Genomic DNA, 20,780 nt, shown 5'->3' on the forward strand with positions numbered 1-20,780 from the left:
AAATAATGTTATTTTTTTATTTGAGAAAAAATAAAAATAAAAGGAACAAAATTGAAATGCAAACAGAATGGGAAATCTTTTAAAAGAATTGTGTTAATGGCTTTGTGCCTTGAGATTTTATCAAATTATCTTTCTAGTCCATTTAGTTTTGAAATTAAAAGATTTAATGTAAAAGTTTATTTTGATTATTTAGTTATTAAACCTAATAGAGTTCAAGACTCGAATCATGGATTTAACATGTTAACCTTGGTTAATTAGGAATTGAATTTTATAATTTATTTTGTTTTGCTTTCTGTAAGATTATTGTGATCTCCAACAAATATATCGATATTAAATTAATACTTAATTTTATGAGCATTTATTTTTTATCATATAATTAAATAAAAATAATGTTTTTAAAAAATATTGAACTAAGAGGAGTCTATAACTCAAGTAATCATTTTGGTGCATTAACTTGAGTTAATTAAGAATTAAGCTTCCTAATTTATTTTGATTTTTTTTATAAAGTTCACAATCTCAAGTAAACTTCCCAACTTTGAGTTGGTGCTTGATTTTGCAAGCGATTATTTTTTTATTATATAATAAAATAAAAAATAATTATAAAAAGTTATATTTTTGAACTTCTTCCTAAAAATTGTCCCCATACTGCTCCACAAATTTGACGAACATTTAGTTTGGTATTGTCTCATTTCTTAATTTTATCTATAGTAAAGAATCATAGATTGTTAATAAATGTCATGTCCGCGCATTATCGCGGGCTTGTGGCATACTTTTGTGTTGTTGTGGATGTATGAAAAAAATAGTAAAAATAAATCATATGGAGAAAAATTGTTGCAATCTCCAATATTTTCAAAGAAAAAACTATAAAGATAATTTTAAAAAAAAAAACTACACAGGAAAACACTGTAGTAATCTATGGTGTTTTGCGAGAAAATATACAGTTGTAATTCTTAATCAGCTCAATATTAAAAAAATAAAATTGATAAATAAAATTTATAATAAATTATTAAAAAACATAAAAACCATTTAGGGAAATACTGTAGCAATTCACAATATTTAAAAAAATACAAAGTTAAATTCTTAATCATTTCAATACTAAAAAAAATAAATTCGACAAAGATAATTTTAAAAAAAATATATGGAAAAATAGTATAGCAAAACAAAAATTATACGAGGAAACGCTATAGCAATCGATAATGTTTTAAAGAAAAAAACTATAAAAGTAAATTCTCAGTCAGTTCAATATTGAAAAAAATCAACAAAAATAATTTTAAAAAATAAAAAAAATATTAGGGGAATGGATAAAAAAACAAAAAAAACAAAAGAAAGGAAAAAACATGTGGGGAATGAGAAAAATAAAAAATAAAAAAACTACAGTACTTTTCCCTACTTTTCTTCCCATGCTCTGCAAAACTATGTTCTAAATAATTTAAAAAATATTTGTGGTCCAACTACTACTTTCTTAAATACATAATCCATTCGTCTTTCCATAGTTCAAATACTTCCGCATCACTTCTGTCCCATTAGTTAATTGGTTGGAAAGGAACTTTTCTAACTAAATGCATGGCCATCACCACACTTCGAAAATAATTATTATTTTTGTCCTTGGAAACTGTACGTCTTTTATATTCATAATCTCTTGCATCTATAAAATCTCTACCGAGATGATGGTTCAGTGCAATCTTCAGTTTTTAGGGCCTCTGAAAAAATCTGTCAGTTGAGCATTGTTTTTCAAGCTCCTCCCCACTTCAATGATTCTCTCTCTTCTGCAAACACTTGCTCTCTCATCTTTAGAAGGATCATTTTGCGAACTTGTATTTTACCCAGTAGATATTTAACGTCCGTTCTGTAGCAGTCGCAAGTAATTTCCATGGGGCTGTAGGCAAAGCAAATCCATCTTCCAAAACAACTAGATTCTCAAGAGCGAAAGGAGCTCATCCTTCAGATGGCAGCGGCATGGGCAGACAATCGTGCCACCGTATCTGAACGATGTAGCTGAGGCACCGCAGGTAAGGAAATTTAGATCTCTTTTGGACCGGATACTCTCAACGAAGAAAGGTGGAAGCTATAAACCATGTTTTCTTACACTAGCTTTGATAGAACAACTCAGAACACAATAGCCAATACCACTCGATAGAGAACTTGAAATTACCACAATCTGGGGTCACTAATGATTACATCGAATTACAAACAGAAACTTTGGCAATAGTGCAACAAACAGTTGAGCGAGGTTGGAAAAACTGTCTTTCAGTTCTACCGAAAGGACGAGCCTTTACAGTACAACCACTAAGCACTCCAAATAATAATATATTGACAACAAAAAAATGAATCAGGCGGCCGAGAAACCCAGCAGCAGCATTTCGGAAGGAAAGGGAGGCTCTATCATTGTTGTCAACAAGGTTAATGCAGAAGCAATGGTTTCATTTCAACCTGGCAAGAATAACTAGCAAATGATTCAATCTCCCCGCAATGTCCTCTGCATATAAGTATTCAATCGCTTCTAGCACCTAATCTCATACGAGCCTGCTTTGGTAATATAACGAACCCATTCAACTGTGTTGTACCCGCTTTTCTCCCATACCTGCATAAAATCATTCATGGTCATAGCTGCTTCTTTACACATAAAAGGTATCCGCAACTTTTAACTTCAGATCTATACCTTCAGAAAACGAACACGTAAACCAGATGCTGTAAACATCGGAACCTGGAACTCCATCTGAATCGGAGGCCTCGTCCAAGACTTCTTTTCTGCCATGGTAGAAATCAGCTCGACTTCTGCGCTCATGGTTGGCTCGGTTTGTCCAGGAAATTTTCTTATCCTAAACAGATAAAAAAACATGCCATTGAGCAATAGCATTCGGAGTGCAATCTAAAGATGACAAGACATTTGTACAAATATAACATAATTATGCAATAAAGCCAACAAGCACAAATTAGTAAATGCACTAGAGTCTGAGTTGCTCAATCAAGACATGCCCAAAGTAGCATGACATCAAAGAATGATTTTTCCTTTTCAGGCAAAAAGCATGACAGCAGGACATCTTGTAAACCATCTATACCATGGGAAATCAAATCTGGGCTCAATAAAAATATCCACCAAAACGTTATATTAATTACCAAAAATAATTGATGAAGCCATTAATTAAGGTTTTTCCATCTTTTCGAATACACTTCAAAACTTCCAAGTTAGTATTGACATAACCTTTATGAAGTAGAAAAAATGGCAGTGTCACTGGATAGCAAATGCTTCCTTGCTGCAATTCAAGTCTGATTGCTTTCCAATAAAATCTTCTTTTTAACGCACAAAAAAAGCAGATTCCAAATAATTTATCACATTAGTTATAGATGGCAGTTAAAACCCCAAATATAATCCAACTTTTAGAACTTGGAAAACAAAAAATTTAACAGAAATTTTAACTGCTTGTAAGTTATGTAGCATTTATAGTTGAATAATAGTTTTGCTCAATTTCTCACATACAGTGACTAGTTAAGATTACATGTGTTCACACTTGCGCCATCTTTCCAAATGATAATTATAGAACCTCAACAGGCTTTCCATGCAAGCATGGCTGGTTATAGTCCTGATGTGCGGTGTAAGAGACAATGACTAAATGTTGAATGTTCTATAAAAAATAATTAATGAAGGCTGAGATCAGTATCTATTTTCATTTTCAAGTAAATGTAAACCTTCATGTTAATTAACACTGCAGGCATTACAGGCACACAGACTGTCATTTCAGTATAATCCTCAGAAAGGCATCAGATGAATCTATCTGTACTGCCTGAGCTCAATAGCCTTGAACAAATTAAACAATGTGACTCTTTCAATGATTTTTATCCAAGTCAGATTTCACTAGAAGTTAATTTGTATACAAATATTCATAAAAGGTCATCCAACCTCAAGAATGGCCTCTGCCACTTGGCATTATTTTCCGTGTAATTGAACTTCAGAGGCTATGAAAGAATGGGTGGTATTATAATTATTGAACTTGAAGAAATAAACTAAACCAGCATGAAGGATCATTATTGGATCAGAAAGTCACCATAAATTAAGGCCATTTCCATGCACCTTCACATTTGAAATAAATATAAGACTAACACGTGATATTGAAAGGGATGCATACAAAAATCTATCAAAGGAACCCAAAAAACAAATAAAATTTACACATTTAACAAGCTAAACAAACTTACTTCCAAACAATGCAATCAATTGCAGCATTGTACTTTGCTCGACCAGACGTAACTTGGAAACTGGTTTTAGCAGTTTGTTTTGGAACAGGAATTTTGATGACAACCCCCAGTGCAAACATTTTTGCACCAAAGACACTCTTAACCTGAAGATTAGTCTACATAAGATAACTGGACAGCTGCAAACATCCACATAGAGCATGATAACTGAACCAAAAAACAAACCTTGACATTCACTTCCATGCGTGTTCGACCAAGTTCCTTGATTGTTGGCAATACCCGAAATGGAAGATTAACCCCTTCAGTGATACGATACCTGTGAAAAATAAAACACTGAGCAAAATAAATACATCAAACCTTAAAAGATCGTTAAACAATGACACAATTAAATCAGCACCAGCCACTTTAATATTTTAAGAAATTAATTGCACTTCTTATGGTATAAAAAAAATGCCGACATGCCTTCAGTAGCAAGCCTCAAATAATTGAAGAATTTAATCCAACGTGCATGATCGTTAATGAGAGGAAGAGAAGTTCAAGCTAGTCTAGATTTGATGGATTAAAATAGAACAGTCTATGGAAATAAAGGGCCCAGATAGGCTGTCGAGAAGAAAAAAATTAAAACACAATCAACTGTCAAGCATACAAGGTAGTAAACTGACCATGGTTAATGCAATTAAAATCCTTTGAAAAGTATGAGATGCACCAGACTATTATCAGACCAAAAGTGAACAAAATAATATCTAATTTTTATTTTTATCCTTTTTATGGACAAACTACCAATTCATTTGGGACTCTGACGGGCACCCCAGCAGGTATATACTTTTATCGTCAAATTCCAAAATTCACATGGAAAACTTAAGAATTCAAACATAAACTTCAGGCATATAAAAAATCACGAGAGAGATTTCTTCAACTTACTTCATCAATTCAAATTCACCATCTGGAGGGACAAAACTTACAGTCTTCTCTGAGTTAAACCTCGTCAAATTTACACATTGATGGAAAGTAACATCATCAAGCTCAATTGTTTTGCCACTGCATAACAGCATATTCAAAGGCCAAGTTATTGAAACAAACATAAAGATAGCAACTTGCCGCCTAAAACCAACAAGGCACAATTTATTTGTGTTTAAATAGAATTGATTTCTAAGAAATGCTAAATGAATAGATCAATTTTTTGACAAAAGTAGATGTAAAAAACAAAAAGAAATCACAAAACCAAGCAGCAAAAATAGCAGAGGCTATTCCATCCCAGCAATGAATTATAAGCAAAAGAGGAAATGGAATACTGTTGCAATTCATAATTGATTAGTTTCAAGAACCAGCAAGCAAAAACCTTTCCAATACTGTGATGACGATGATTAGAGAGAGAGAGAGATCAGCATAAAGATGATTTCACAAAGAAAACTGCTTAGTATTTATTCATCCCAGGTTAGATATATGACTATGTTATGACTGCATTAGGGTGAGGAAACCAGCAGAGGCAAAGCCTTCTATTATGGGTTTTTTTTCAAATGGATTGTAGAATCAAGCTGAGCCCAAAGTTCAGTTAGAGAAGAAAAATCACATCCGATGAAAGCACTTCTCAGCCTAACCAGTCAGAAAAGATGGAAAAAAGGAAAATGAAACAGAAAATAGAATGATGCATTATGCTTAAAAAAAAAGGAAGGTCATAATGAAATACAAGAATAACAAAAGGAAAAGGATGGAATTGTCAAGCAAAATACTTTTTTAACAGTAGGGAGGGAAGGGATGATATTTATGTTCCATTAAAAAACTACCTTTTAGCAGGACGAGATTTCAGTTGTGACTCTTTCTCAAGACCAATTTTATCATTTAAACCCAACTTCAAATCAGGCATTCCAGAGAGGAAGCACTTCATAAGAACCTTCCCAGTTACATCACAGCGCAGGACGTTACCTATAATCACCAAGTTGTTTATGATCAACCCAGTCAGTGATTCTATTATATCCAAAAGAACAGATATAGAAAAGCTACATGAGAATTTTTTTTATAAAAAAAAATTCAAAACCCACCTTTTGAAGACATAAGAAGGTTAACACTCTCCACAATATCCAAAAAAACCTGTACGCAAATAATGTGAAAATCCAGCACAGTGGCCAAATTCCAGTGAAGTGAGAAGTAGGAAAAATTGAATCACCTCATTCTTTTTATAAACAAGGCCTTCTCTGCGCCAACCGACAGCACCCGTAACTTGTAAAGTTGCATTGGGGACAGGTTTATCTGTAGGCTATTTTATTTTTCCCATTGGTGAAAACACAAGAAGAGAAAAGGTCAATGTCTATTTAACACAACATTTCTAAGCCAATCCTGACAAATAAAAAAGCTATAGGAAATCAAGGTTCCACGTCATAGTTCTTCTGAACAGCATCTATTAAAACAAACAACTAACCTTGGACGAAAACGGTGAGCGGACTCCTTCTTGTGTGATGTAAAGCTTTAAAATCTCAGGAGAAAGATTTTGTGGGTAACCAAAGTCCATGATCTCTGCAATTTCAATGTAAATACCAATCAATTACTAATCTGCATAATATTACAGTTCTGAAATGCAAATTTGATCTAATTTTTCATTTGCTGGATAATGACAAGCAAAATCACCTCACAACACAAACAGTAGTAAAGTGGATTTCATAAAATTTCCAAAAAAAGGTGGGGGGGGGGTAAAAGCAAGCAATCTTAAGAGTCTAGTAGCTTTCAATTGCTTACCATCTAGCAGCTCATAAATCAGAACAAAATTATTTCTGATGGCATCTTCATCAAAAGCCCCACCAAAGTATGATTTGAACAATGCAACAGCCTGCATACAGCAAGGAAAATAGCAGTATCAGCTGCTGAAGAAAAAAATTACTTTCAGTTTCCTACAAATAAAATATCCCACAGATATGCTTTTTGATCATTGGGTTTGTGATGGCTAAGGACTTCATTTGGCACTGAAAGTCCAATCAAATTTGGTGTGTGTATTATCAAGAATAATAACAGAACAATGTAATCATGCTAGTAAAAGAATCATACTACAAATAGAAAAATAATTAGATAATGATAGATGCTCATTGTTTTGTAGGCAGCACCCTGTTGTTTTTTTTCAAATCCATTAACGCCAGAAGGCAATTTCCAGGTGCCTTCTGTAAGACCATCTAGGCCAATCCTTATATGTATTTAAAGCTAAACCTGAAAAAAAAGTACTAAGAAGAAGTTTACTACCTCAACAACAAACTTGAATGCACAAGCTACATTAGCATTGCTGCTGACAACAATCACAATGTAGACATTGCTAATTCTCATGTAAAAGAAAGAGCAACCTCCAATCTGCCGCACTGGACATGTTCCCAGTTCTTTCGTTTGCATTATATGTGTCCGGAAGGCATCCACCATATTTCCGCTGAAAAAATTTGTAAATTTAGTACCAATTGAAGATTACAAACTGCAAAGCCGCCACAATTATTGCATCTCAAACACGAACAAGAGGATCAGAATAGATAATGCAAAAAATGGGGAAATGGGAAGAACAGGCTAAAATAAATCAGAAAAAATGGAGGCATTGCTAAAAAAGCATATGGATTCCATAATAAGTTTTTCACAAATAAAGGGGGAATGATACAACATTGATAGAGAAGTTATAGCAGGAGGCATTGCTTCTCAATAAAAAAGCACATGGATTCCATAGTAGGTTTTTCATGAATCAAGGAGGGAATGATATAGCATTGATAAAGAAGCTATAGCGTCCAGTGTTCATCTGCCAACACCGTATGTGGCTCCACTCATGCAGTTCCTCACCTTCCCATGAAAAGGAAAAGATTTCAAGAGCCCATTCTTAACAAGCATTACCTGCTGCAATGCTTTGATTACAAAACAGGTGTGGCCTGTACCATACGCGGAACACCGCATTCTGTCTTCTTTGCAAAAGTCAAGGAGGAATATTGTTCACTCTCAATATTCCTTGGAGGGAAATGGGTAGATTTGGGAAATTAAATCCTTGAGCTAGCTACAGATTTGAGGTTTAATTCTTCTTCAAGACAACAAAAAATGAGAATGGCCATGCCTCATTGAATATGTCAAAAGCAAAGTAGCAGGGTGAAGTTGCGAGCTGCATGAACCATTTCACTCACGTTTGCAAAGTTTTAGACTGTCAGCAGGACTTGTTTTATGGAATTGAAATACTATTTCGAAGAAATTGAAGTGTGCAAGTATCGTGTGTCCTCGTGACGATTATCCCTTCCTTTATGGTAAAAAAAAATCATTCCAGCATCCAACAACATTATTAACTCGTTGTTCGAGTGAATTTATTTTCGAAATCTAGTAGAGTTAATCTAAGATAAAATAAAGATGATTAAACTTGCTTCACATTTAACAGAGCCAAACATTCAATTCCACAAAAAGAAATTCACACAACAAGGTTAGATTCCTAAAAATTCATATAGCAACATATATAAAAGGGAAAATTAAGAGATTACCCGACATCGTCACGATAGAGGCGATTGATGAGGACATCGCCGCGAAGATTCAAGAAGTAGACGGCGGAAGCAGCCACCGGCATCTCTGATCCAGTGGATCGCGCTTCAAATATTACTCAAACAACCACTATTCTCCGGTAAAAGAAGGCAGTGGAGGTTGGAAATGCAGATCTAGGGAGTCTCGAGGCTGATGGACGGTGTTGATTAGGTAATCGGTGATTTGGGAAATTTTGAGATTTTTTTAAAGAAAGAATGAGGTTATTTCATTTCATTTGTTTTGAGATGGTGAAGAGATGGTTTTGTTTGAAGTCAAGAGCAATTAACTCGTTGGTCTTCCTTTGTTTCGCATACGCCTTCTTACTTTTCTTTTTTATTTTCGGGAAAACATAAAATATATCCCCGAATTATTGAGAAGTATAAATTTTGCATCCAAACTATTTTTTATATTGATTTTATCCTTAAATTATTTTGATTTCTTAATTATAACTTCTGTCAGAATCACTTAAATAAAACCATTAATTTCTATATAAAATAACTTCACTCCTATTGTTATCTTATCACTATTATTATTATTTTACTTTTATCATTATCTAACCACTATTATTTACCCTTTTTTTTTTTTTTATAATGACCACTTCACCAATATTTTCTAGTTACTATTATTTTCTCTCATTATTATTATCTTTTTTATAACTATTAAAACATATTTTTTAAAACTAAACATTAAAAAATATTTTACTTATAAAATACTAAAATATTTTACATGAAAAGATTACATAAAAATAATTTATTCCATGTAAAATAAAAAAATAATAAAAAAGAAATATAACAAAACAAAACCAAGCACACTCCATTTAAAACTTAATTTAAAAAAATTGTTTTGTATTATAGTAATATTTAATTATTAAAATAATATATTTTTATTTTTAAATTTATGTTTATCATTAATATATTAACATAATATAAAAAATTAATTTATAATAAAAAAATTATTATTATTTTTTAATATTTTTAAAAGACAAATAACGTTATCGAAATCTTCATTTTCAATCCAGCAACAAAACAGATTTGTAAGCAAACACATCATTTCTCTCCCTCTGTCATGTCTTCTCCGACAAAGTCTCTAATCCAAACCTCACTTTCACCCCACCCCCTTTCTCTCTAAATCCTAACTCTCTCCCTCTCCATAAAATCCACAAACAATCCCATCGTTTCCTTGTCTAGTTCTCGATTAAGTTCGACTCGTAGTCGGGGATGCGATGCGATTCTTTAAGAGGTTAGCGGGGTTTCTTGGATTTGCTAAAGATGATGGAGGCCACGAAGTGAATGACCAACAAGAACAAGAAGAAGACGAAGAAGACGAAGAAGATCATCATCAACACCCCAACCAGGCCTCTTTTCGCTCTAATTTCCAAGAAACCGGGCTTCCCCGTAAAGGTTTTAGCGTTCCTCTCCAAGTCGCCGTCGAACGCCCCCAGCTTGGACCCGTAATCGTCTCCTGCAACTCCGGCGATGGCGGCGTTCAGGTCTGTTCTTTCTTTAGACTTCACATTTTTGTTTGTTTTGATAGTTTTCGATTTTAGTGGTTGTTTGGGGTTTTGAAATGACAAGTGTTGGGTTGTTTTGGTATTGTTGAATTGTCATTAAACAATGTAGCTGCGCAAGATATATAATTGGTGGTGTTTACTAAGGAGTAAGTTTCGATATCAATTTGCTGTGTTTCAGTTGGGTTATTGTCAATCCCAATAGAGGTCAGTAGGATCTTTGTTTCCTTCCTTCGAAAATAGGGAATAGATGATGAGAATCTGACTCTTCTTTTCCTTGGTAAACGTGTTCAGAATGATTGAATATGGATTTTGGACCTTTTACATTTGGAGTTTTGTTGAGGTTCTCATAATGCAGCTCCTAATTTTTGTGTTTGATTGTGAAGTTATTAACATATGATTGTTATTTCTAGCTTTCTTCCATGAGGAATCTTGCATTATAAATGCAGTTATAAATGGAAAGCAATGTTCATCCTCCAAATTTTATTGATGCACCGTTGTAGTCTTATTTGCAAGTTAAACTGCCAATCTTGTAACCTAATGAGTTGGTTCGCCCTCACCTCCATAAACCTAATGAGTTTTTGTAGTGTCTCATAAAATAACTTCTGCAAGCTTTTTTCTTATCAGGGTTATGGGATGTTGCCTGTTGTTTTCTATTAGTTTTCTGCATTCTAATGATTTCTTGTGTCATGATGTGCTGCCACGTTGGCAACATTTACTGTGCCTGCCTCACATTGGTGTTAATCTTTGTGAATGTCTGCAACATATGATGCTACTGCAGAGTGTTTTCTGGTGAGATGACCCTATGGTAGTGACTTCAAGTCACCAATCATGTGTGTTGAAGCTCAACTTTGAACCTTCTGATTGGTATTTTGATCGGCCTTTTGCTTTGGTTTGGTGTGTAGTTCCTGTGCTGCTGAAGTTATTTGTTATTTCATCATCGCCTCTGTAAATTTTTCTAAGGTAGGGTGTCTGCTATTTTCAAATGATTTGACATAAAATCAGGAAGATTAGTTCATTGTGTTTTTGCTCTTAGATTGTTATGCCTATAGATCATTTAAAATAATCTTTAGTCTCATTGGACATTAGCAAATTTTTTGGTCTCAAATATCAGCTGGTAATAATTAAGTAGGACTAAGATTTATAAGTTGTAAGGCAGCAATTTCGAGTGATAACCCATTTTCTTGAATGTTCTAATGTGTGATACCCACAAAAAATAAACGAGCCACTGTATTTATGCAATTGACAGAGGTGGGTTTTCAGTGGTATGGATACAAAGTAATGGAATGCATTAACCTTTGCTGATACTACGTTTAACCAAGGGGCATCTATTTGAAGAAACAAGAGAAAGAGTGTACTGCAATGGCATAGGCATCACAATACAATGCTTGAGAGGGGCAGAATATGCTTTCTATTTCATGAATGAGTTGACAAATGGAGAGATAACTGTTCTATTACCCCTAGCCATTTCTGCACATTTACAAAGAGGTAGCTGGATTTTAACTAAAATTTAGAAGAATACTTGAGGTGTCTGCATGGTAATTTTGAAATGTTTTCCTCTCGAGGACTTTGCTCTGGGTCTCTTTCTTAGCAATCTTTTTTACATGGACAGCAGCCAAAAATCATATTCTTTCAAGTTCATATTCTATGAATGAGAGAAGGATGAAGTGTATTCCATTTTCTGCTGCACTGTCTAGTTGTTAGTTGCTTATGATCTTTTGGCTCTTTCTTTATTTCATGTACAATGGCTACATCCAAATGAGTAACAGAGATAACAGCATGTTTGAGATGTATTGGTTGCTGTTAGAAGCACAAATTCTTGGGAGAGATCATAATGGGTGATTTTGAGGTAAAATACTTGGCAGCTTCAATTTCCTTTGGCAAGCAGATGATGGGCCACCTGGCTGTATAGACCAAAAGGGCATGTGGAAACATTACTTCTCTAATCACCTTGACATTGAATAAGGGTTATACTCTGCTGGTTTATTTCAGGTAAATTACAGGAGGCAGAGATAATAGCATCTGTAGAAGTAGGTAGGTTGGAGAAGCCCGAACTAGGTGTGTGTACATAGGGAAGGATAGAAATAGTTGAACTTTCATAGGTGCTGATAAACCTAGCTAGTTAAGTTGGGCTTTTCACATTTGTAACGGTGTGACCTCATAAAAATCAACATCTCCTCTGTATGCATCGTTGCTGTTTCTCGAGCACAGTAATCTTTACACTCTGATCTTTCTCATCATTCATTCCTTTGGATAAATTTTTTGTTCATGAAAATTTAAATACATGAAATGTATATATGTGACGCTTCACACATGTGATCAATTGAATCACAGAATTACACTAATTTTCATGGATTTAATTGGGAGGCTCCTTGAAATCTTGAGCAGCAATGGTAAAACAGAGCAAAGCTAGCAAGTCAATTTATCCTGCTTTATTTTATTTTATGTATCTTGTCTTGTAGTTCCAAGCTCCAAATGTTATGAAGACAGTATACAGTTGATCCGTGTCTTGGCTGACATTTTTATTGATCTGATCTCTTAATGTTGATGGTCTGTTTATCTTTTCCTATTTAGGGTCTGAGATGGTATGCAAAACGACTCAGGATCGATGAAGATGGAGACGTGGCGGATGAGTTCTTTGATGAGGTTTTACCAGATACATCTTCCAGGGTTGATGAACAGCACAAGCCTCTGCCGAGGTTTGAAGTGAAGTACAGTACCTGGCCAGCTAAAATCAAGAAGCAGATGATTTCACATGATGGAAAAATTCAACAGCGTGTGGAACATCAAGGGAGACTGCAGTGGGTATAATGGTCTTCATGTTCAGGGCTCATGGGTGGCTGGGTTTCATCTGTAAGGTCTTTAGGGTAGGTTTGCTGCCGGGTTATTCTTTTAGAATAGATTCACGCTTTGTTTTTGTGGTGTGAAGACCCTAGACCCAACTGTATTGTTGTTTAAGTTACAAGGCTTTGTCCAACTGGTTTGCGATAAGATTTTAATTTAGACCATCTAATCAGATAAATGTCACAGATGCCCTAGAAAACTGACTCTGTTGGAGTTGAATGCATGCACCAATTGATCCATCTTGTTCCCTGTACTTGCTCGTATATATATTCTCTCATCCTTCCCTTTGAAGAGGCCTTCATATCCGGTCTTCTTGCACACCTGGTTTGATTGTTCACATTTTCTTATTCCCGGATTTGCTATAATTTGTTTGTTTGCACACAAAATTAAATACAGGATATTCCAATAACTTGCATGCTGTGCAATTGACTGTTTTCATGTATCTGTCCATCAACTATTTCCGCGTATCCTTGCAGGAAATGAGTTCTATGAGCAAACCAAACGAAAATTTTCTCGCTGAAACCAGACCAGCTGTACTCTCGAAACACCTGCTTCATGCTTGTATGTCCGATGACTTGCAGCATGGTAAAGATGGATGCATGACAGAGAGTTTCCACCAGAAGACTGAAACTCAAGATAGACGAGTCTACGCCCACACGTACACACATGAAGTCCCACCTCCCAACACACTGCATGATTGATAGTCTGAACATGGTTCTGTCCAGGAGGGTGCCCTCCTAGGGGGTATGCAGGAACAGTGCTACCGGGCATGGTACCTGCAGTCCCAACTGGTTGGTTTGAATGGGTTCCAACCATGGGCCGAGTGCCCACCGCAGGACGTTGGTGGTGGTGGTTGGAACTCAATTTCTCAGCTGCATGCTTGGCTTTGGCCTGATGCAACTCCGTCTTTGCCCGTGCTTCCTTTACTTTTCAACGCTCCTTGGCCAACCCTTTCTCTTCTGCTGTCCTGGCTGTTGCTAGCTTTGCCTGTGCTTCCTTTAATTGAAAACTGAGTGGTGCAAAATTCAGAATGTGTTTGGGAGTTTACTAGTCAGTATCACTTCGTATATATGGAAAAAATATTTATTCATAAAATAAATGTACGAAAGGCACCATACATGAAAGTTTATACATTTTTATATTTATATAAATTTAAAGAAATTTCATCAGACTTGTATCATAGTACAGAGCTTGAAAGTCTACTAATTACTAGTATTAATTATATGAATCAAAGAGGGATACCATCACGCTTAAAAGGATTTAAAATCATATTCTTTAAAATATTAAAGATAATAATAACTTTATGATTGAAATTAATCGGACATGGATGCCTCGTTTTATAAGAAAATCAACTATTTTACTTAAATTTGAAACTTCAAGCTAAATCATTTTCAATTTCTTAAATCATACTATTTATATCTTTTGTAGGTATATGACCAGCATTTATTATTAATTCAATTTTATTTTTTTATATAAGTAAGTTTTTTTTTTAATTATAATAAAACTTGTTTCTATATCATATGATGCACCCCCTTTTCTCCTTTCTATCCAAAGCAGTCCTTTGGACCCCAGTAAAAAGAAAGTTACTATTCCATAGAACAAGTCAATCCCAATATTTCTTTTTTTTAAAAAAAAACAGATGGGCAAAACAATCAAGTGGTGTGGCATTCCGACGATTCCCTACAAAGGCAAGTAGCAAATCTCCACCCTTAGATAACATAAAATAACCGCCAAAGAGGAGAGGAGAGGAGAGGAGAAACGACGAAAAGAATCCATGGACCTTATCATTTCAAGCCACTCCTGCAACTCACTCTGCAGGAAACCGGCATTTTACCGGCGAATTTCATCTCCAAACACCACGACTCAACACTCCACTTCTCTAAAATGCCGCGTTGTTAAAACGACATCGGAGCTTCAATCTTCATTAGGAGTGAGCGATCGAACCGGCAACAGCTACTCTCCCTCGATTCCAACTCACAAGGTCACTGTTCACGACCGGCAACGAGGCGTTGTTCACGAGTTCCTTGTTCCAGAGGTGAATTATTAATTTAGACTCTGTTTGTTGAATTTAATTGACAGTAATTGAATTGCATGTATAAATTTTGTTTATTTATTTTTTAAAATCGAAATGCAGGACCAGTATATATTGCACACGGCGGAGTCACAGAACATCACACTTCCATTTGCTTGCAGGCACGGTAATATGGTTCTCAAATGCCACTCTATCAATTTAAATTAAATTAATTTTTTATTTATTTTAAAAGACTCATGGTTAAATAGTATTTGGGAGTTTAGAGGTTTTCGGTCGGATATGGTGCATTGGGTCTTTCATTTTAGCTTATTATGAAAAGGAGTGGGAGTGGGGAGGGAAGACAAGAAAAGGAAACCCAACAAATAATTCCTCTTTCGCTCTCTTTTGTTTATTTGTTAATCAGTCAATTCTTCCACCCGCTGGAGGAGCTTCCTTTTAATGTATTATGCAACTTACAGCTCACTGCAGTCATGACTTTTTTAGCGCGCATTAAACCCAAAACTTAACTTTATAAGAAAGGAAGTGCTAGTTTTATTAGATCTCTTGCATCTGCGTTATTGACACTACCAAATCAATAGAAAAAATTACTCCACTGTTTTCTGATAGGCCATTTGATGATAATTTCTGTATGATTTTTTTTTCTTTTTGAGAATAAGATTTCCCGAGTATTTACTCTGCTGTCTATGGCCCTTTCTATTTTTCTGGTTAGAATTGATCTAGATGAAATGCTATGTGCTTGCAGGTTGTTGCACCAGCTGTGCTGTACGTGTTAAATCAGGACAACTTAGACAGCCAGAAGCTTTAGGGATCTCTGCTGAGTTGAAGTCGAAGGTCTGGGCCCTTTATTTCAGATTTTTTTTCTTAATTTTTTATTTATCTCAGTGACATAGCTTCTGAATATTACCTATAATTTAGGTTTATGGACATTGTGCTCTAGGGACCTTGTAGAAGGGGCAGAGTTCTGAAGCTTCACTTTATACCAACTATGCACAGTTGTCTAGAGGCAACAACTTAAATCCTGTTTAGTGGACGAGTTCAGGAAGAAAAAAAAGACAATGATAATTGAATTGGATATCCCATGCTCTCAATAAAGCACGACATGGTTTCTTAGAATAAATATAGAACATAACATTGAATTGAAGGTCCAGTTTCTTCTTCTTCTTCTTCTTCTTTTTTTTCAGAAGTAAGAGGTGAATGAAGGGCTTATATTTTATTTCATATTTAATAGTATTCAGATATTAGCACCATGATTGAAAGTTCTGTATTTTGTGATCTTTAGTTTGTAATGATTTGGTGCTTTATGCTGTTAGGACATCTTTGGCAAATCATTTTGGTCAAGCTTGTCTTTTAATGAACTTTTCCATATTTTTCCCTCTTGGATGCCAGATATGTAAGCTTATGTGAAATTAAAAGGATTGCATAACATCCATGGTGATCTTCAATTGCAGAAACAGTAAAATAAAATTTAGTCAATATGAAAGACCTCTAATTTAACTGTATTTTGAAAAAATCCTTCAGATGTGGAATTTCATAGTGGGTGGTTACGTCCCAGATCTAGCTTTTCTTATGCTTAACATCGCAAATTTTAAATAACATCAGAAAGAAAATTCATAGATGAAAGTAGTTTCTTCTTCTTGGGAAACATTTTTGTTCTTGCTCAACTTTCTCTTGTTGTCTAAGCTAGTATTTCCAAATCAGATAATTTAGCTGGCTGTGTTTGAATTTGCAATTTTGTGATGATAATTTACCATGTTCTTTGAAAATGTATGAATGATAAGTATTTTGACTTGCAATCTGCAGGGATATGCGCTTCTTTGTGTGGGCTTCCCGTCTTCTGATCTTGAAGTAGAAACACAAGATGAGGATGAGGTGACTTGCAAACTCAATTTTTCACTTTTGAAAAACATCAGTTATGTTTATCTGATCCTCACAAGAAATAGAAAAAATAAGACTGCAGTGTCATGAAATTATTCAGGCATTGAATCTTTGCTTCCTTGTAGCTCTGAAAACTGGCTTGTGCAGGTGTATTGGCTTCAGTTTGGAAGATATTTTGCCCGAGGACCAATTGTAAGTTCCGAATTCTTGAAACATGCTGTGAATGAAGAATTATGGTAACCAGTGCACATGTTTCTTGTTTTGTTTCCTGTCAGCACTGTCTACTATAACATCATACAAGGACATTATAAATAAAAGATAAGAAATTAATGCAGTTCCACTAACTTAATTATGATCAGCACGTACAAATTAGTGAACTGAATCCAGCTAGAAAAATAGATAAGAAAAGAAAGAAAAAATCGAGGGAGAAAAGGGAAGATGTACATATGCACATAGTCCAGCTAAATATTGCAGGAGTCATATAAATCTAGCTAGATTTTTTTACATTAGAAATAAGCAAGATTTTGAAGACCCCACTTGAAACTAGATTCAGAATAGCATTAATTTGGAGGCTTGCAAGACCTAGGATCATGCACAGAGAGGAGAGTGCATGGATTAGGTCCAGAAGGTGCCACATGATGATTACCATGCAGAAAATAGTCCTTGTATGCTAGTGGCTTCAAGCCTCGCAACTACTGGATCAGTAATTCCAGCAGTAAAGACCAGTAACAGAAGGATTGCAGATTTTGCTCCAAGAAGGAGAGTTTTCATAATGCACACATTCATGGTTTGATTTTTGGAGAAACAATATGGGTGATTGATTTTTGTAAAAACTTAGTAAGATACACAGACTAGGTAATTGGTGAGTCATGGGAATGTGGGATTGGTTGATCAATGTAGTTGATGCTTATACACAGAGACCTCTAATTAAGCAGGAAAAAAAAGTACGTTAGTATTCTGGAATCAAGTCCGAGGAGACAAAATAAGCTTAAATACAAATAATATAACAGTCTAACGGCCTCAGGTCAGTGTGTTATACAGATATGGCACTGTATCATGGTCCAATTTATTAAGACCTAAGTTTAAAGTAAATACATCTATATAAAAGAAAGGCCACTTTTTTAAAAAAAAAATAAGCGAGAAAAATAAAGGAGACGGGTAAAGACCAAGTTGTATTTTTTGGAGGGGTTATCTTACTCTTAAATGCTTCAATTCCACAGGAAAGGGATGACTATGCGTTGGAGTTGGCCATGGCTGATGAATAGGTAATTTAGTGTACTTGATCAAAAGTGAGAATCCATCTAGTCTAGCAAGCGGATTGCTTTTTCCCTTCCTGTAATTTTCATTATGCCCTCCTAAATCTTTTTTAACCATTGTATGCTATATATGGTTTACAGGTTGATTGGGTGTTTTTCATGATATATTGAAACTTCAAACGCGATTCATTGCAAGAATGAAGTTGTGATGATGCTTTTGACTTGTAGATATGCATTAATTTCCATCTTGTGGTTTTTTAATATCAACACATAGAAACTATATATGAGCTTTGCTGGGAGCCTTATAAGCTGTGGGGCTTTTAGTGCTTGTTATAACTGCTATATTTGAAATTGTAGTTATGGAGAAGAGAGAATTCAGCAGAGATGTTCTCTATTTGAAATGTGTACAATAAGGCCTGTTGGCTCCTATAGTAATATAGATGTATGGGTGAACTTAAAAGGCTACAAGCAGAAGGTCCTCATAAAAAAAGAAAAAAGAAAGAAAAGGGCAGACTAAACAGACGCTCATGCATGCTAAAGTTTTGTTGTGGTGATAAGAATTAGGAGCGCCACCCCCAGAAAAAAAATTGAAAAACAAACAAAAAACCCGGGTCTCGTAATTGCCTTTTACCCGTATATGAAGACAGCCTATTGACCAATTGAACTTCCTGAAGGTTTCTTTCTTGCAGGCTAAGTTATTTTGGCGATAGAGAACATACCCTTGCAGTCCTAGCACACCACACCGCCTGTGACTTCTGAATTTAGGGTACGTTTTACTATGATAGTGAAAGGACGTGTGATTCTATAAAGCCCCAAAGTAGTTTGTGTTCTGAAAGTTGAGAAAACAGCTGAAGCTAGAAAAGCAGTTATATAAATAGTTCTAGATTAATAATTTGAGGAACCTACGTGTATGGGGTGCAATGAAAATGAAGAAGCAGCACCTGCAAGATAGAACTGATCTTGTTGTCGATCCATTTCCTATATCAATTTATTCTAGCGTCTGTATTAATGGGTTATTATTGAATGGTTTCTCCGTTTTCACCTGTATTAACACACTGATGAGCCCTTTGCACAGGCGTAGGAGCAATATTGACGTTAGGCTCTTTCCAATAAATCCAAGACATGTTGGGCAGATTCCATTTCCATTTACAGAACAATCGTCTAGGCTGTGTATATAGACGAGGATGACCCTTTAGAATTATTAATCTATCCTAACCAATAGCAAGCTCTCCGAACAAAGATCTGGCCAATCTTTATGTGTTTCACATCCGTTGTTGGCCTCTTCAGCTTATTGAAGTTCAAAAGTCTGGAAATCTCCTTTCTTTCTTTTAGTTTCACTTCAATAGAAACTTTCTGATCTTTCGTTAACTTGCATATGAATCTAAGCTGAATTGAATTATTTATTTGTTTATACATATATATGCGTTTCATCCAGATCATAGTGACTTGACTTGACTTGAAAGATGACCAGAACCGGTCGTATGGCATACAACAATACTACGTTAGCTTGCTGTCAGCATTATTGTCACTGTTTGTTGCACACAGTATAGCATCATAAGCATTGCTATCCATCTTCACGGGCCTGCTTTCTGATAGAAATGTTGATGGGAATTGCTTGGTTTTTGCTTTCTTAGCGAATGACTCCTACGTAACAAGGAACAGAGATGGATCTATCAGATCACGCTCGATGGACCACCAAAATCAGCCTTTTAGTTTCAACTAGATTCATAGCGTGGCTGGTGGTTCTTGATTTATCTTCTTCCTATAATCTCGAGCGATAGGGATACACATGCAGGGCATCCATGGCTGCGTCTGGCATTGTTTTGAATCTTATCTCGTTTAGATTGGAGTATCTTCGGGCTGACAGATGACGACAACTGAGTGACCGTAATCAAGGTAATCTGGTGGACTGAAAGATGGAGCAGCCTATATATTTGTGCTGATGACACGGATGTAAAATCAGAACATTGTGCCGATGCACAAGTTGAAGGACCGAGGAACTCCAATGCATGTAGTAGCTCTTTTTTTTTTTCTTTTTTAATTATAGGTGTTCGGGTGAGTTTTCATGTATCTTAATTAATTTCTTGAGATTTTAAAATTAATAAATATATAAATCTTTAATGACTCCAAGATTTTCGTACATCTTAACTAATTTCTTGAGATTTTAAAATTAATAAATATATAAATTTTTAATGACTCGAAGATTTATAATACTTGAATAGGTGATCATATAAATCTAAAATTTAAACAATTAGTTGTACCTCTCATGTTTATAGTGTAGCTCTTTTTTGAACTGCAAGCATCTCTCAACTCGCACCATCACAATGCCATACACTCAATCTCATTAAAACACCTTTTCCCCAGTAATTACCCGAGCCCAAAATGGGTAACTTTCTGAATTAAATTGCAGTTACAAAAGAAAAGCCATTACATCAAGCCTTATCATTGAACCGGGCTCCAAGGCCCGGTTCAAGGCCCCATTGGCGACCCTTGATTTGTGATGGCACTTGTGTAGACATGAGAAGTTTAGCGATGAACATCCATGGACAAAATTGGGGTCCATGGA

The 20,780-nt window shown here is 35.2% G+C and overlaps 3 protein-coding genes and 1 pseudogene across 10 annotated transcripts; 2 read left to right on the top strand and 2 right to left on the bottom strand.

Moving 5' to 3' along the window:
* Positions 1–2,109: 2,109 nt before the first annotated feature.
* On the bottom strand, positions 2,110–8,996 carry LOC105128295 (Clathrin adaptor complexes medium subunit family protein). The gene is made up of 12 exons (XM_011029892.1): positions 8,664–8,996; positions 7,414–7,591; positions 6,919–7,009; positions 6,605–6,699; positions 6,353–6,442; positions 6,228–6,276; positions 5,973–6,111; positions 5,110–5,226; positions 4,414–4,504; positions 4,192–4,334; positions 2,660–2,819; positions 2,110–2,581 (listed from the first exon to the last, which is right to left on the bottom strand). Exons 1-12 carry the CDS (start codon positions 8,744–8,746, stop codon positions 2,501–2,503), a joined length of 1,317 nt encoding a protein of 438 aa, XP_011028194.1. The 5' UTR covers positions 8,747–8,996; the 3' UTR covers positions 2,110–2,500.
* Positions 8,997–9,722: 726 nt separating this feature from the next.
* On the top strand, positions 9,723–13,290 carry LOC105128296 (uncharacterized). Of its 2 annotated transcripts, XM_011029893.1 has the most exons (4): positions 9,723–10,189; positions 10,989–10,999; positions 11,113–11,170; positions 12,782–13,290. In XM_011029893.1, exons 1-4 carry the CDS (start codon positions 9,923–9,925, stop codon positions 13,016–13,018), a joined length of 573 nt encoding a protein of 190 aa, XP_011028195.1. In that variant the 5' UTR covers positions 9,723–9,922; the 3' UTR covers positions 13,019–13,290. The 2 variants fall into 2 exon arrangements, with proteins under 2 accessions (XP_011028195.1, XP_011028196.1); XM_011029894.1 differs by lacking the exons at positions 10,989–10,999; positions 11,113–11,170.
* Positions 13,291–13,381: 91 nt separating this feature from the next.
* Positions 13,382–14,095, bottom strand: LOC105128336 (uncharacterized; annotated as a pseudogene).
* Positions 14,096–14,748: 653 nt separating this feature from the next.
* Positions 14,749–20,172, top strand: FDC2 (2Fe-2S ferredoxin-like superfamily protein). 7 transcript variants are annotated; one of them, XM_011029897.1, is made up of 8 exons: positions 14,749–15,086; positions 15,186–15,249; positions 15,826–15,914; positions 16,884–16,952; positions 17,106–17,150; positions 18,179–18,223; positions 18,904–18,980; positions 19,290–19,545. In XM_011029897.1, the coding sequence occupies exons 1-6, from the start codon at positions 14,826–14,828 to the stop codon at positions 18,221–18,223; spliced, it is 573 nt and encodes a 190-aa protein (XP_011028199.1). In that variant the 5' UTR covers positions 14,749–14,825; the 3' UTR covers positions 18,904–18,980; positions 19,290–19,545. The 7 variants fall into 7 exon arrangements, with proteins under 7 accessions (XP_011028199.1, XP_011028202.1, XP_011028203.1 ...); XM_011029900.1 differs by lacking the exons at positions 18,904–18,980; positions 19,290–19,545 and adding an exon at positions 19,849–20,172; XM_011029901.1 differs by lacking the exon at positions 18,904–18,980.
* The last annotated feature ends 608 nt before the right edge of the window (positions 20,173–20,780 follow it).

The sequence above is a fragment of the Populus euphratica genome, unplaced genomic scaffold, assembly GCF_000495115.2.
Source record: "Populus euphratica unplaced genomic scaffold, PopEup_1.0 scaffold49.1, whole genome shotgun sequence".
Taxonomy (NCBI): Eukaryota; Viridiplantae; Streptophyta; class Magnoliopsida; order Malpighiales; family Salicaceae; genus Populus; species Populus euphratica.

Bases quoted from the DNA above. Each gene is read 5' to 3' on its own strand.
- LOC105128295 (XM_011029892.1), bottom strand. From the start codon at position 8,746: ATGCCGGTGGCTGCTTCCGCCGTCTACTTCTTGAATCTTCGCGGCGAT. The intron at 4,505-5,109 runs GTAAGTTGAAGA...TATTTTTCACAG, and splicing joins GGTGAATTTGAATTGATGAA to GTATCGTATCACTGAAGGGG. The intron at 4,335-4,413 runs GTTTGTTTTTTG...ACTAATCTTCAG, and splicing joins GCATGGAAGTGAATGTCAAG to GTTAAGAGTGTCTTTGGTGC.
- LOC105128296 (XM_011029893.1), top strand. From the start codon at position 9,923: ATGCGATTCTTTAAGAGGTTAGCGGGGTTTCTTGGATTTGCTAAAGAT. The intron at 11,171-12,781 runs GTAGGGTGTCTG...TTTCCTATTTAG, and splicing joins CCTCTGTAAATTTTTCTAAG to GGTCTGAGATGGTATGCAAA.
- FDC2 (XM_011029900.1), top strand. From the start codon at position 14,826: ATGGACCTTATCATTTCAAGCCACTCCTGCAACTCACTCTGCAGGAAA. The intron at 15,087-15,185 runs GTGAATTATTAA...ATCGAAATGCAG, and splicing joins ACGAGTTCCTTGTTCCAGAG to GACCAGTATATATTGCACAC. The intron at 15,250-15,825 runs GTAATATGGTTC...ATGTGCTTGCAG, and splicing joins TCCATTTGCTTGCAGGCACG to GTTGTTGCACCAGCTGTGCT.